We start from the raw sequence: 15,736 nt of genomic DNA, 5'->3' as shown, positions 1-15,736 counted from the left end.
AACGAGTGTAGGAAAACGGAAGGCACGGTTCGAGGTAAGTGGGGAGCGGTATGAGATTGGTGTTACGATCGACACAATTTTTCCACCTTTTCGTTTTTCGATCACCGTCGTGATTGTACGCAACGATTAGGATTATTTACAAGAAGGCACGACGATCCGCATTAAAAACAAAACACATAAGAAAACTGTCCGCGAAAGTTCGCCGTGACGATGGATTTCACCGCGGACACATATGGTGAGCACGGTAAATATTACGTTTACACAGATACGATGTCTCTCGTTGAGAATTAGTTCTACGTACAATCGTTTGCCACGAGAACAAGCAAGACACGTTTTTAATTTACACGTAAGTCGGGGGCCCCAAATGCGCCGCAGCGGTGTTCCCGGTGCAAAAATTATACGTATAGTATAATTTGTAGTAGTTAAGATATGTAAGTAGTTAAGAACCGTAGGGGCTCGGCCGTTGCCCGATCAAAGCGCTCGGTTACCACTGCGGCTCGTCTGACACCGAACGACCGATCGCTACTTCAAACATTGACGGTGGTATTTACATAAATTTACACACAAAAAGAAGAAATAAATATAAATCTCTCTAGACGGTTCAAGCACTCCGATTGAGAGTCTCTCGTTCGACAAACAAGTCTCTTACCACCATCTAATCACTACTGTTTCGAATACGCAATGTATTCGCTCGAACAAAGCAAGCGTTTACGCTAGCCGCGGGTCGTTTCCGTGGCAAATAGCCTCGCGCCGTGTTTAGTCGGCCGAAAGCTACAATTATATTAAATAAATAAATAAATACGGATGACCGGTTATCGGCGACCAAACACGAGAGCTCGGCTTCTCGCCGAGAAACGCCCAGGAAGCTCGACGAACGCGTTCTTCTCGAATTATGTACAAACGCATTGCGAAAAATTCGGAGCTTTTGCGACACGCATCAAAAGAAACAAAAAAATATAAAGTGTTCGAGATACGTCGCGTATATATACACATATAGATAGATATATATATATATATTGCGTATATATACACATAAACATGGCATACACGTACGACAAAACAGTAATTTGGGCTAACCTCTTTCCCATGCACTTCGCCAGGACGGCCGGACTTATTCTGTACGTGGTGCGTGAAAATGAAAAAAAAACAGAAGACGAAAGTAAAGACAGAGAAAAGAAAAAGTAGAAGGTGGGGCATCATATCGGGGGGGGCAGTGGGCAGGGGGCAGGGGGGTATCTCGAGCTCGTGGGGGATTACGGGTTGGGGGAGGGCCTTTTATTGTCAGTGTGCTCTCTCGAACACGCGTGATTAGGCCGCGATGGTGAAAAATAAATAGCGGGGGTAGTGGACAGCAGCGGCGGTAGCCCCAAAAAATTCAACTAAAAAAAAGAAAACAAAAGGTTGTTGCGTGGTCGCAGAATTAATATTATCGGCGCTCCGTGATGGTATTGCGGCAGTTTCTTTGCTTCCTGCGTCTTTGGGGGTGCGGGAACATTCGGCTGGTTTTAGTTTCTCGCTGTTAAACTGCACTTTGGATCTGCGAAAGTCGCTCGAAAGAAACATTTACCAGGCGAATAAATATTTACGGACGCGACATTCTTTCACTGGGAGGTAAAGAGTTTGCCCGGTCGGTTCGATCAACTTCCGCAGAGCTTTTTCACGGGATATCATTGAACACCTTTTCTGGGCTCGGGGTGGGGGGTGGGGGGTGGCGACAGTCAGACTGGGGAAAAAAAGAAATATACAAAAATATCGTTCAAAGTAGTGGGAAGACACAGAGGTCCAAAAAAAATGAGTAAGAAACATGTAAATAAACGTGTCGCAGGTGATGGTACTTTGGCAGGTAAGCTTTGTGTTATAGCGAACACAAATCTCACCTTGGTGTCCCACACCTCGCCGGGCCGCAACCTTCCCCCCAACTGCAAAAAATTACATAGGCGTAGGTCAGATGTCCGTGAGTGTTTTTATTCGTTGCGCGGTATCTCCTTGCGACTCTCGTTGCCGCGGCGCGATAACCGCTCTCGTTGGAGAAGCTCGAGCGGACCGACCGGAAATTCGGGGATGAAAAAATAAAAGTAAAAAATAAAAAACTCGGGGAGAACTACGACTATGGAAAACCGTTCGCTTCCGATCGTCGGGGCGAGTTCTTCTTTGCTTCTGTGGTACGCGTTGATGGAAGTGTACGTTAGGGGCGACAGAGTGACAAAAATTTCACAGAATAAACTAGGAGAACGGGGTACGGGAAAGACGAGTAAACGAGAGTGAACCACGGATCGACACGTTCGCTGCCACTGCTTCGCTCGTAGTGCACCGTTTGCCAGTAATTTTGCAATAATTTGATTCGATGCATGGCACGCTTTCAACTATGCGCGAATAAAACGCGTTAAAGAGACCGAGGGGGATATTCTGTACAACGGTTCTGTAAAAAAGTGGTCGTAGGTGTACAGGTGATACGTGGCTGCGAACTTGTCGAAAAAGAACGTCACAAGGTTATCGGGGTACAGTCCCGAGGACTGCGATCGAGGGTAGACGATCACAAGGTCGGTGGAATTATTCCAGGATCGCCTTACCGGGTTTCGACAGTGCGTTTGCAGTATTGGCGGTGCGATTGATCTTGCGGTAGAATATCTGCGTGCACGCCAGCTGATGTAAGTGCTATTAAATCAGCGGACGTGGCGTAAAAAATTAAGTGAAACTTTAGCGGGGCAGTTTGCCGCGCGTTCGATCGCTAATCGTGATCTAGAAAGACGCTGGGAAATACATCGACCGAATTCCTCGTCGTTTCGACGCGACCCGTTTCTCTCTCGCCGATCGAGCTCGATGATCTTTCGTCGGACGTGTATCGGATCGCGGCGCGAATTTTGAAGAATCGAGAACGATCGGGATCGCACGGACTCCCGTAAATCTCGGGGAGCGGTCTCCGCCAAGAAGACGAAGTCGTCGGTGGAGAAATTCAAAGGGGCTCGAGGAGACCCGAGAAAATCGGTCGAGAAATTCGTGGCGCGTCTGCGAGCTAACGAGCACGAGGGAACGAGATACGGCCAAAAATAACCAATCGCGGAACGACATGGTGTCCATTGGATCGTCAGAGCTTTTGATTAATCGACGGCAAAAGTATTAAATGTACGTTACCGTAAGTCCGAGTTGGCCTTTGCGTCCGGCAAATTGATAGTTTTGTCCGAACGTTGGCAATGGATAACAAGTGTTCGGGCCGCGTAAAATGCATTCCTACTACGAGTAACGACGGTATAACCGCCGCTCGTATAACACACCGAGTTAGCCCCGCACGATTCACGTGCCGTTAGATGTTTGTCGTTTGTCTAGGCATTTGTTAACGCCGATGGCTGTCCTTTTGCGACAATGCTTGCCAAAATGTAATCTACGAGCGGCGATCTATGCCAGAGGGAATTCGAAACCTTGTATACTAATGATTTAAGATCGGCTGGATCTCGGGGCCCGTCTTTGCGCCAGACACGCCTCGAATTGTTCCTCCATCCTCGTTATTATCATTATTCATTAATATTATTATTATTATTATTATTATTATTATTATTATTGATATTATAGTCACCATTGCGATTGTTGGTATTAATATTAAATGGTGATCGTGGTCAATAATTGAGTAGACAGTGCGCATAGACTCGGTTGCAGCAGATCCGTGCCAGGTGCAATGGTGCGTTGGTGCAATGGTGCAATTGGTGCATTCTTTTACGTCAATAAGTATTACAATATAGAAGAAACGAGCCGAGGTTCCACGCTGGAGCCAAACGGTGGCAAACAATCGCGAAACGTATCGTTTCGTTTCGATCGCGTCGGGTACGCTTCGTTCCGGAAACTCGACTCGCTGCTCGACGATCTCGCGTCCAATCGAAACCGATCGCGAAATCGATACCGTGGGAAACGAACCGTTGGACGCGATTTCGTCGGACACGATTCTCGGTGAGTAAACTGATAAATAATGGTAAAGAGTGGTAGCGATGAGCAGGCAGGATTGAACGAAGAGAGAGAGTGAGAGAGAGAGAGAGAGAGAGAGAGAGAAAAAACGGTGTGCGTGGATTCCGTGGAAAAACGACAATATCGTGCGTGACACAGGTGCAAAGGTTCTCTTCGTTCAACGTTCCGGTGAGTGTGTGCGTGAGACATAACGTGTAAGTAAAAGTAAAAGACCAAGTGAGAATGAAATAAGTGCATTGGTAGTCGAGTAAGGTTGCAGACGAGGCATTCTCTTTCCCATTTTCAGTGATTTCTCTCACCTTGCGCTCGTCCACCACCTCGCCTGGTCGCAGCTTCCTATTCTCCTATGAACCAAACGGTCGTTTACTAATCTGTACATCCTCGATAAATCTGTTGTGCATGCGTGTGTGTGTGTATGCTCGCGCGAATGCGTTGTTCGTGAACACACGTATGCGCGTCGTGTACATATATTCCTCGACGTTTCGGCCAAGGCAACGAAGACAACGTCGCCCCTCGGCCGTCGCTCGTCGCGATATCGCGATATCGCGCGACATCCTCTTAACAACGGAGAGGGGAACATCTCCGTAGTCGCTCGCTGCTGGCGAGCGTTTCTTTTCTCGCTGGAATCTCGTCTGTCGTCTCGAACGACAGAGGACTCGTGGCTGGAATGTCTCGCGCGTGGAGAAAGGATTCGGTGGAAGGGTGTGTATGGTTTTCCAGAAGCTGGGCTGTTTGGACGTTTCACGAACAGGGTGCTAGACTAGCTTTCACGCTTTGCCGACACTAACACCGACGCGCACCCCCGAATCGGGAACGAGTCGGGGGCTCGCGTCATCGGGTATCTAGCTCTAAAGACTATCACGAATGGGATCACTATATAATCGACATCACTACGAAACTCAAAAAGAAAAAAAAAACTCCAACAGTTCTAGGGCTAGCCAGCAGTAGCCACTGATCTACCTACGTGTTCATCTAGTTTCTTACGCGAGCTACGGTTCTCTATGTTCTTGGGTCTTGATCCTCTTGCTCGTGGGTTACCCTCGATCTCGATTTAAGAAGAAATCGTACGGCAACGCGTTCGATCGAAGATCGAAACGTCCCCGTCTCCGAGTAATTTCTACTCACGCGCAGCGAACGTTCAATTGTAGTCGAAACCGAACTCGATCTCTCGGGATTGAAACTCGAGATCGTGGGTAACTTGCGAGCGTTCCGCTCGAAACGTCGGTCGATTTGCTCCGTTAGACCGTTACTTTTCCCAGCCAATTTCGTCACCGGGCCAAAACGCGATGATACATGCCCCTTCGAAAACCTGCTCGCTCGTTTATGATCTATTACCGATTTCAGTTTTTGGACACGCTCGGTCGCCTCCCGCGAAACCAAAAATTTCTTAGTGAGTAATTACACAAAAATAGGCCCGAACGCGATTATTTTGGGCAGGCATTGGACATCGCGAGCTATTAAGAACGTTGCTTGGCAATCTGACAGAAGGATTCTCGATTAACAAACTTTGGAATATAATACGGATTTCGGTGATCCGAGACGGATTCGATTTTCCATCGTTCGGAGGAGATCAGCTCGGAGCAAATCGTCTCACGTTTCGAGACCGTGCGGACGCAACGATACCATCCGCGTTTGGTCGAATTTTCGAAATTCCCGGTTACTTCGAAGTTCTCGCGGTTTTCGCCAGCAAAGGGACCACCGTGAACGGAAATCTCGATCACCGCGAGGGATATCGTTGCACCGCTCCAGCCAATTGCCAAAAAAGTAGTCGATATACCTTCGAGTCGCAAAAAGATAGCTCGTAACATACCTCGTCACTGATGATCAAACTGGGTCTGCGACCCAATTCTTCGGGTGGTATCAATGAACCACGTCGACTGCTGGTACCGCTACCGGGTATCAGAGAACCCTTTCTGCTTCCAGCCGGGGTCACGTCCTTGATAACTTCGATCTTCGGTGTCTCGGGTGCTTTGATTTCTGGCACTTTCGGCTACGGTCACAGGAAAACCAACGATCAATTACGCTCGCGTTCGGTATACTCGATAGGATTAAGCAACAGTTGAAGCGAATCGAGCATTTTTCATCGCTCTGGCAGTTTACGTGCGCGGATAACGTACTCTCGCTCGAAATTTGCCAAATATGATAATTTTCGTTACACTCTTTCGTTTCTGCAACGAGCGCGAGCTCGATCGATACTTCTTCCCTCCACCGATACTCGAATGTAATCGCAATCGTTGTTGTTCCTCGCTGTATCATATATCCGTAATTCAAGGTACGCGTTACGTAAAGTAAGGATTCTCCGTTGAAAGAAATGGAATTTTTCGAAAGTACGTGAATCGCGTACGAGCTGCCAGAGCGGTACGGCGATCGAGTTTACCAGGTATCGAGAATCGCAAAGGTGTATCGCGGTAAACGTCGATGATGGAACGCGATCACGATCGTCCGGAGATCAAGACTGAATCGAAACTGATCTCTCGAATCGCTCGGTGAAATCGAAGGGAGGAGATACCGTCGCGGCGGGCAAAGGGGCCGGACGCAATAAGACCGAAAATAGCGATCGACATTTTCTCCATCCTCGTTTCCACTTTGAAAAATCGGGGACCCGAGGGGGGTGATATACGAGCAGCTATTTGCCAAAATAGTTCCCCCTCTGTGGCCGTAACACGGATGCAAAACGAGCGGAGGAGGCGAGGCCCGCGTGCGAAATCGGCATCGTGTGCCGCGGCGGCGCGTAACGGCCTACGGGAACATTTATCGGTTGCCAAACTGTGATTTTACTCGTCCGATTATTAAGCTCGTTCTCGTATACGGTCGTGTCGCGTTAATTGCGGTTACCTGCGAATCAAACGCGGTGGCGGCCACCGAGGGTATTTGCGTCGTGTGCGCGGCGATGATCTTCGATCGAGGAATAGAAAATTACACGAGGACCGTTGCCAGTCCGTAACCATGGATTTCGTGTCACCGTGATCCGATGACCCTTTCCAATCTTTTTAACAAGATTTCGTTTTTTCACCGTAACGATATATTTCACGACGGATACGAAGAAGGAGTGATCCGCGGTTCTCGCGAATTGCGTCCCGCTCCCGATGCATCGCTTCGAAGCTTACGAAATTTTGACGAGCCTCGATCGAACCGCTTTTGGCCGGGGGATTGCAAAATTCTTACATTTTCTTGGATACAGCGGCGGACAGCGATTTGGCAAAATCGTTTTCTCATTTTCGTATTAATAACGGACGATTACTCACCTTAGAGTCGAATTTCTGCCCACCCGCGTGAAAAGAAACATCATTAGTAACTGTGACACTGCGAGACTTAGACTTAAGAAGATTGCACGGGTTTTTCGAACGGGTGATAAACGATCGGACAGCTTGATTCAAGAGTATTCGGTCTTGAAAAATTCTTTACCGCGATTTAACGGCCGAGTTCGATTTAAAGTGTAAATATCCCCACTTTTGAATCACTCTGTGCGTCCACGATGACACCGAACGCGATTGGGTTTCCAAATAATGACAAGAGCGAGTTTCTTTCTTACCTGAGTGGCCGGTCTGTCGAGTTTAGTTTTGTCACGGGGCACGTGGTCACCGAAATCGAACTCCTGAGGCTTCTCCAGTACCGGTCTTTCGTAATCTGGAATCTCCGGAAGCTCGTAGCTTTCCTTGGTCGTTTTGGTTGCCTTCTGCTTCTTCACTTCGGCCTTCTCGGTCTTCTCGGTTTTCTACGCGTCATCGGATATCGATTAATTCTCGCGACTAATTTGAACGGCTGTCTTGTATTTCGGAGTGTTAAAATTCAAGCCGTTTGCAAACAAATTGTAGATAGAAGAACATTGACGATAGTGAAGAAGAGGGTAAATTCGATAAGCAAGTAACTTTTTAGTTGTTTCGTCGTTACGAGATGGATAATTTCTCTCCATTCGAGATTATTTCACGGTTCGTTATAAACTCGTTTTAATTAGTCGAGGCTGACGACCAGTCTCGTACGGTAGCGGTGGCTACCGATAATCAGTCCTGTTATTACATTAACGTGGGTGTTCTTTTTTTAAGTGATTAGACGTCGAAGAAAAGAAACCATTTGTAGAAGCTTGAGCGAATCTGTGAGAACGAAAGGAGCCATAAGATGGTTACGACAGTATCGTTGTTATCGACGACATCGAAAAGAGACACTAAGAATAAGCGTGGATAGTTGTCGAAGTAGAAGAAAAGGAAGAATAGTATCAGAGCGAAGAAGAAAAGAGTGCAGATGAAAGTTTCGTGATTCTATAAGTATGAGAAGAAGAAGTTTTCAATTGTTAGCAAAGTGAATAGAAGACAGAGGAAAATAAGAAATATTGCGAGAAAGAATGTTTTGTGAGAAATTAAGAGAAATGTGAATTGTTCATAGTCATAGAAATAGTAGACGTTTATCGTAGATCGAGAGTAGACGAAGAACAGTCAATTGATTCGTTTTCAACGTATAGATGCGCAGAGATAGAAGATAATTATTTTGATTCCCTTTCGCAGAGATACCTTCAGATCAACCGTGCCGTTTTCAGCCTTTTGAGGCTTTTTAGGCCCCTTGGAAACCGGTTTTAGTTGAACGGTTTGAAAGCTCTCGGCTTTAATATCGTGTTTCGGTGGTTTACGCAGTCTTGATTTCTCCTCGGCCGTGTTGGTTGTCTGTGGCTGTGTTTAATATTATCGTTTATTCGAGATAATCGTTGACAGTGCGTTACTCGATACGTAACGTTACTTTATAAGTTACTCAAAGAGTGGTAAGAAGGTTCGTTCGTTATTTAGAGGCAAGTCGGTGATGTATTTGTGAATATATGTACGCGATGAGAATAAGTAAAGTACTCACTTTGAGCTCCACTTTGTTCAGAGTCTTCTTTTCCAGTTCCATCTGTAATTGAAACGAATAGTTGTAAGTTAACGCAGACACAGTCGGTACACGGAAGACAGTATGTCGTGATCGTAATATCTACCTTAGTTCCAGCTTTGAGACTGAGTTTCCTGGCTTGCTCTTCTGCCTGCAAATAAACGGAGTAAACGTTAACGAAGGAGAACCTTTCGAAACATTCGAACGGTTAAAAGTTGTGAGCGACACTGTAACTTAATGATTTGTTATATTCTATGTTACGATGATTCGGACTTAGTCGTTGCTGGAAATAAAGATTGTTACATTCGTTGTTACGATGATACAGGCATAATTTCCGCTGAAAAAAATACAAATATATGTCTGCGTTCTAAATATACGTGCTGTCGCTTAGTTTGCTCGATGACAAGATGACAAGATTATGTTTTCGATAGTTAGGTGTGTGGTGTGTATTACGCGTAAATTTGCGTGAAACGAGAGATTGATTTCATGTACCTTCGGTTGTTCGGGTTTACCGAGTGTAGTTTTGGGTTTTACGACGGGTTCTTCCTTCTAAAAAAAAAGGAGTGTTGTAAAAAGTCGAGTTTACGTCTGTAACGCGCGTGTTAACAGTTGTGTGTAAATAACCGTAAAACTTTTCATCGTATACCTTTGCCTCCTCGGGTTTACCAAGAGTGGTCTTAGGCTTTACGATGGGTTCTTCCTTCTAAAAACAGGAATTTTTTTTTTAACGAGACACGTTTACGATCGTAACGTGCGTGTAAACCAATGTGTGTAGAAAAAAAATCAAAAAAATCGAAAAAATCAAAAAAATGTAACGTGTTGCAATATACCTCCGCTTCCTTGGGTTTAGCAAGGGTGGTCTGAGGTTTCGTAGCGGGTTCTTCCTTCTAAAAAAATGTACGCGTCACGTGTAGAGTTAATGCGTGCAATTTGTACGCGAAAAAAAATTTGTGCACGTAAAAAAAAAAAAAGCTTAACATAGTCTCATGTACCTTCGCCTCTTGAGGTTTACCGATGGCAGTCTTGGGTTTCGGAGCGGGTTCCTCTTTCTAAAAATTAACAGTCCCGTGTATCTTATTTGTCAATAGCGTGTCTTGGAATCTATACAAAAATGACTATACTATATGTCGTGGTAGAGTGTGTATTTTGTGTACCTTAGGCTCCTCGGGTTTACCGGGAGTGGTCTGTGGTTTCGCGGTTTCTGTCTTCTAGAAAATAATTACATCGCGTAAGATATTTGTAAGGGCGAAGTCAAAACGATCAACGTATTGTGTATTTCTATATGCGTGTGTGTTTTATGTACCTTAGTTTCTTCGACCTTAGGTTTAGGTTTAAGTACCTCCTAAAATGAATACATCGTATCAAATTAGAGCGCACCGATGCGTCGCGTTTCTAGTGTAGCGTGTGAATTTACAAAAATGCACTTATGACAATACGTAGTATCGCTTGTGTACCTTCGTTTCCTCTTTTGTAGTGGACTTGGCTTTAACGGTGACTTCCTCCTTCTAAAAAAATATGGAGACGATAAAATATACTCGTATCACGCTCTGGATTTTGCGTTAGTGTAACACGTGGACATGATTAATCGTAATCACAGCAATCGCAATTTCGTTAGAATTTCCCAACACTTTCGAAAAGGTGGGAACTTTGAATAAATAATTGCAATTATATTACTCGAATGCGATATTTGTGCATGTCACGTGTATTCGTTGCGCAAGGAATGTTGCGTGTACCTTCGTTTCGTTGGGAAATGTGTCCTTCTCTTTTGAGTCTAACGTAGGTTCGTGATCCTGAATAATATTCGTACGAATGAATAACAAATACAATACATAAAAAATAAAACATAAACGAATGGAAGTAGTGCAAAAAGCTCGTGAGATGTTACAAAGTATTGTGTTCTTTATTCCCTGTACCTTTGAACCCTCCGTTGATTTTGTCGATGATCTACGTCTCGTGATCGGTTCTTTCTTCTAAAATAGTAAACAAAAAAAGTTAAAAAAAAAAACTACCCTACACGTTCAAAGACTTAAATGGTTGAAAAAATTTCGATGAGAAAAAAATTGTAAAAAAAAAAAAAATACCTTGCCCACGTCGTCAACTTTGCGAGAGATAGGTTTTGGTTTTGCTACCTCTTTCTAAAATAATCAGAGTAATGAATGTTTGCATTAAAGTGTAATAACATTAAGTGTGTGTTTATATAGTGTAACGTGTAAGTACACGTGAATTTCCATGAGTGCGTGTACCTTGTCTGTTTCGGTTCTTTTACGAGTTGTTTTTATTTTCGGTTTAACCTCTTCCTAAAAGTGTGTATAGATATCTCAGTTTAGTATTTACGCGTTAATACATATGCGAATATATTTCTTATTCTACCTCTCTTTGGTTAGCCGATTCAACTAACGGCGATTGCAATTTCGATTCCACGGAATCAGTTTTGTCACTCGAGTCGTTCAATTTTGGTTTCCAAGTATCCTAAAATGTATTCAATACAAAAAAAAAAAATTAATACAAAAATATGCATTTCGCGTTTTACAGATGTAGGTGTATATTCTAAGTCTACGACGTGTAAATGTGTACCTCAGGTTCTTTGTGTTGTGTTTGTGATAGGTCTGTGGTGATCTTTTTCGGTACCTAAAATAATTAAATATTCATTGTTTGAAACACAGTGTTCCCGCGCATGGTAACTTTCGTTTGAAATTTATTATGTACCTCCTTCCAAATAGGTTTAATTTCGCGATCTTGCGGCATATCCGCCCAGATGTCCTACAAAATTATTTTTTTCCCCGATTACATTTGTTTACGCGTGTAAATCTGTCGCGTTCGAATTGAATATACTAATAATACCTCTATTTCATCGTTCGACTCTTGTACGTGTGGTTTAAGAGTTGATTTTGGCGCGTCCTGCGAACGTAACGCATGTAAAATAATGATATTCCACTTGTGTGTACTTTATTTATTTATTTTTAAATTACACGCGTACCTCGATTTTACGGATAGATTTAATTTCACGATCCCGTGGCCTATCGGTCCAGATGTCCTAAAAAATGTTTACTCCATTATATTCGTTGTTTCGCGTAAATCTATTTCACGAGATGCGTACGACAAAATAATGCGTTCAGTGTATGTATACCTCTAATTCTTTATCTAGTTTCTGCTCCTGTGGTTTGCGGTTAAATTTTGGAGTCTCCTGAAAATGTGTTTCATTAAAAAAAGGAGAAAAAAAAAACGATTATTTAAGATTTCAGTGCGTGCGGATTACCTCGTCTTTTTTAATAGATTTAATTTTATTATCCTGTGGCCTATCTGCCCAGATATCCTAAAAGTAATTTTACGAATAAATTTGTTTTCTTGCGGTCAAAACGAACAGAGAATTTGAATGTCTACACTGCGATGGTGTACTACCTCGATTTCGACATCTACTTTCTCCGCGGATGTTGTGAGTGTTGGTTTTGGTGCATGTGACGTTTCCTGAAATAACCTCTCGTTTAAAAGATATGATCATTGAAAATAAAATTCCTTTTTCAAACATTTTAACGAAGTATCTTTATTACGTATTGTACCTCGGTTTTTCTAGTTGGAGTGATTTCGTCGGTTTTCGGTTTATCGGTCCAAACATGCTACAATTCACGACAAACATATAATTTAGTGTACCCTTGACAAAGGTATGGTAAAAGTGTATATGAAAATCTGATAAGTGTAATTTAATGTACCTCTACATCGTGTTGTTTACGCGCGTCTGACTTAACGAAAGGTTTTGCGTTATCCTGAAACGAGAAAGTGTGTAAGAAAGCTGTGCTTTCGATATGCGAGCTCGTATTTAGTATTTTCAATTGTACCTTGTCTTTTTTAATAGTTTTTACTTCGCGGTCCTTTAGCCTATTCGCCCAGATATCCTAAAATATTTTCATTCTTTAGTATCGACTTCTAGTGTGATATTAGACAGTAGAAAAATCATTGAAAAAAAAAAAACAAAATTGGCTACCTCGACTTCGTCACGTGGTTTATCAATGAATGTCTTTGCGATAGGCTTTAACGCATCCTAAAATAAGCCAGACAATTTAAAACGTACCCCACTATTTTATCACGTGTGTGTGTGTGTGTGTATGAATGTTTGTTTGTACCTTAACTTTCTTTATAGATTCTACTTCGCGATCCTTTGATTTATCCGCCCAAATATCCTAAAATATTTTTGTCAATTTAATTGTCAAGCTTCTACGAGGCATTGTACACAGAAAAGATCGTAAATAAAAAAAAAAAATGAGCTACCTCGAAAGAATTGCGTGGTTTATCACTGTGTGGCTTCACAATTGGTTTCAACGCATCCTAAAATATATCGTGCGATTTAAAATGTATCCTACTTTATTACGTGTAATGTGTATCGATTTTTTTGTTGTACCTTGACTCTTTGTATAAATTTTATTTCGCAATCCTTTGATTTACGCGCCCAAATATCCTAAAATATTTTTATTGTTTAATCGTTAAGCAATACATAGAAAAAATTATAAAAAAAGTGAACTACCTCGAAAGAATTGCGTGGTTTAGCAGTTTGTGGCTTTATAGTAGGCTTCGACGTATCCTAAAATATGTCGCGCGATTAAAAATATGTACTAATATTCTATTACGCGTAATGTGTGTATCAAATGTTTATTGTACCTCGTCCTCTTTAATCGATTTTATTTCGCGATTTCTTGATTTATCCTCTCGAATGTCCTAAAACGTTTTTATTTTTTAATTTCGATCTCTCGAATGACATTACACATCACAAAAATCAAAAGATAAAAGTTGGCTACCTCGATTTCATCGCGTGGTTTTTCGATATGTAACATCACGGTAGACTTTAACTCATCCTAAAATATGCCATGCGATTAAAGACGTATTCTACTTTATCACGTGTAATGTGTATCAATTTTTTTCTGTACCTTATCATTTTTTATAGACTTTGTTTCGCGATCCTTTGGCCTATTAACCCAAATATCCTAGAATACGTTAATTCATTAATATCGATTCATCGTGGTGACATTATTCGTTATAAAAACGATCGTTAACAACTACCTCTACTTGGTCATCTAGTTTGTGCGATTGTGGCTTAAATTTAGATACCAGTGTGTCCTATGAAAAACAAAAAATTTGTAGTGGAAACGATGTTGTCGGTGATACGATAATGCAAGTGATAATATTATAGAAGTGTCGTGTACCTCGCCATTTCTAATCAGTGTACTCCTGTATTCACTGACATGTGGTGTAACGGTGACCTAAAATAATTGTTAATGCTTATAATACGTAATAATGTTGCTAACGTTATCGATCAAGGTGTGAGCGTGTTGTGTGTTGTGTACCTCGACGTCTTTGATTGATCTGCGTGTATGTGGCATAAGATCGTGTAACGACTCGCGTGATTCCTAAAATCATATCCTCATAAGTAACGAAGAACGACTGCGAGGAGTCCGACTAAAATAATTCATAACGCTTTAGCTATTGTTTGAACAATCTCTACCTTAATATTTGGCTTATCGCGAAATTCGTGTGTAACTGATACACGCCTCGACTCTGGTGTATCCTACAATGACACGAAAATGTAATCGATACGATTCTTTATTGTTCGAGAAACAAGTACTTTCAATTGTTGTGAAATGATATACCTCTACTTTTACCGTGGTAATATATTTGCGTGTTTCGGGAACAAATTTTGGCGAGTCCTAGAAGACAAAAGTCGCGACATTAACGAAAAGAACGCTCGGTAGAAATTCATAAAGTCTGACAGTTGTAAATTCGGTACCTCTCTCTTTCTAATGGGTTTTATTTCGGGGTCTCTTGGCACCGATGCCCAAATATCCTACAAGTATGAATCTCTATAAGTATTTTTACTATTGGCGATAATATTAGATCGAGTTACTCTCAACGAATCGTTTACCTCGATTTCGTCATCCAGTTCGAACGAAGCTTGCCTAACGTTTTCTTTGGGTGAAGTCTACAATAATATTAGTGATACGAATACGTGTTTTAGCAATCTTACCGATGCAGACTGTTTAAACGATTCTGATAGTAATTTATCTACCTTGATCTCGAATTCCGATCTTCTCTTAAACACGTGATACGTCGAATACGGTTCATCCTGAAAGGATGCGTTGCGTTTTAATTTATTTTTGGACGAGTCGCGTAAATGGTTCGCAACGAGTACATGTAGAGTGTTTTGTGTACCTTTGTGTCTTGTGCGGGTGTAATTGTGGATATGCTTGGAGCCCTTTTACCCGTCTAAAAATGTAAAATAATAAAACAAAAATCGTTGGATTCTTTTCCCGAAAAAATCACGCTCCCTACTTCTGTTTTAAACTTCTTTGTATTCGTATCTTCGAATTGCTCTTTGCACTTTCGAAAGCGTACATAAAAACAAATGTTTAGTACTAGACACTACCGGCCCTCTTACGTCATTATTAAGAAGGTCAAACACAACACATAGTACTTACTTTTTTGTATGAAAAAAAAATTATCTTTTTCTGTTTAATTTTCCAACCAAAGAAAACCAGTTAGCACGACATACCAACGATTTGTCGACCGTGTTAATGACAAGATCTCGATACGGAAATAATCAAATTTAAGGACGATACGAACAAGTTAAAACAACAATTCACATAATGTAATATCTATCGAAATGAACTTTCTTACCTTTTCGGCTGTCACCTTCTTCTTCTCGACGATAGAAGATCGCCGGCTTTCGGTCTTGACTTCCTCCTCGCTCTGTTTACACATAAATAACGAATTATTAGTACAATTTTCTTACTATCGCTTAGCACACTGGAAGTGTTGTGTGAATGTTGTATTATTTTGCTGTTTAATTAGTCAGTGATCGTATACCTTTTGAATAGAAAAGCGTCGCGGTGTTGTGGTGCCGTCTTCGTTTATCTACGTGTATAAAAAAAAAAGGTAAATAAAC

The 15,736-nt window shown here is 42.1% G+C and overlaps 2 protein-coding genes across 37 annotated transcripts in view; both read right to left on the bottom strand.

The window, feature by feature from the left end:
- Bent (projectin protein bent) overlaps positions 1–15,736 on the bottom strand; it is a 67,941-nt gene that overhangs the window by 34,998 nt on the left and 17,207 nt on the right. For 7 of the 36 annotated variants that reach the window (XM_076320734.1, XM_076320736.1, XM_076320735.1 and 4 more), the window contains 18 exons: positions 15,658–15,705; positions 15,469–15,540; positions 10,263–10,313; positions 10,112–10,150; positions 9,963–10,016; positions 9,801–9,857; positions 9,639–9,695; positions 9,455–9,511; positions 9,301–9,357; positions 8,915–8,959; positions 8,791–8,832; positions 8,460–8,615; positions 7,487–7,669; positions 7,200–7,214; positions 5,765–5,944; positions 4,254–4,298; positions 1,878–1,919; positions 1,078–1,116 (listed from right to left, as the gene is read on the bottom strand). In XM_076320734.1, the coding sequence (XP_076176849.1) occupies positions 1,078–1,116; positions 1,878–1,919; positions 4,254–4,298; positions 5,765–5,944; positions 7,200–7,214; positions 7,487–7,669; positions 8,460–8,615; positions 8,791–8,832; positions 8,915–8,959; positions 9,301–9,357; positions 9,455–9,511; positions 9,639–9,695; positions 9,801–9,857; positions 9,963–10,016; positions 10,112–10,150; positions 10,263–10,313; positions 15,469–15,540; positions 15,658–15,705 (1,239 nt within the window). The remainder of the gene's footprint in view (positions 1–1,077; positions 1,117–1,877; positions 1,920–4,253; positions 4,299–5,764; positions 5,945–7,199; positions 7,215–7,486; positions 7,670–8,459; positions 8,616–8,790; positions 8,833–8,914; positions 8,960–9,300; positions 9,358–9,454; positions 9,512–9,638; positions 9,696–9,800; positions 9,858–9,962; positions 10,017–10,111; positions 10,151–10,262; positions 10,314–15,468; positions 15,541–15,657; positions 15,706–15,736) is intronic. The other 29 variants (XM_076320771.1, XM_076320739.1, XM_076320738.1 and 26 more) reach the window with 28 other exon arrangements.
- LOC143151422 (uncharacterized) lies at positions 10,445–15,260 on the bottom strand. Its single transcript, XM_076320522.1, has 34 exons — positions 15,252–15,260; positions 15,115–15,171; positions 15,004–15,057; positions 14,819–14,917; positions 14,717–14,773; positions 14,582–14,638; positions 14,445–14,501; positions 14,300–14,362; positions 14,103–14,204; positions 14,001–14,057; positions 13,858–13,914; positions 13,725–13,781; positions 13,596–13,652; positions 13,459–13,515; positions 13,325–13,381; positions 13,202–13,258; positions 13,072–13,128; positions 12,927–12,983; positions 12,788–12,844; positions 12,642–12,698; positions 12,516–12,569; positions 12,366–12,422; positions 12,208–12,273; positions 12,065–12,121; positions 11,936–11,992; positions 11,786–11,842; positions 11,650–11,706; positions 11,515–11,568; positions 11,383–11,436; positions 11,179–11,277; positions 11,052–11,105; positions 10,890–10,943; positions 10,722–10,778; positions 10,445–10,598 (listed from the first exon to the last, which is right to left on the bottom strand). Exons 1-34 carry the CDS (start codon positions 15,258–15,260, stop codon positions 10,479–10,481), a joined length of 2,079 nt encoding a protein of 692 aa, XP_076176637.1. The 3' UTR covers positions 10,445–10,478.

This window comes from Ptiloglossa arizonensis, chromosome 9 (assembly GCF_051014685.1).
Source record: "Ptiloglossa arizonensis isolate GNS036 chromosome 9, iyPtiAriz1_principal, whole genome shotgun sequence".
In the NCBI taxonomy this organism is placed as follows: domain Eukaryota; kingdom Metazoa; phylum Arthropoda; class Insecta; order Hymenoptera; family Colletidae; genus Ptiloglossa; species Ptiloglossa arizonensis.
Note: the sequence above shows the minus strand (reverse complement) of the source record. Positions and strands in the feature narration are given on the sequence as shown.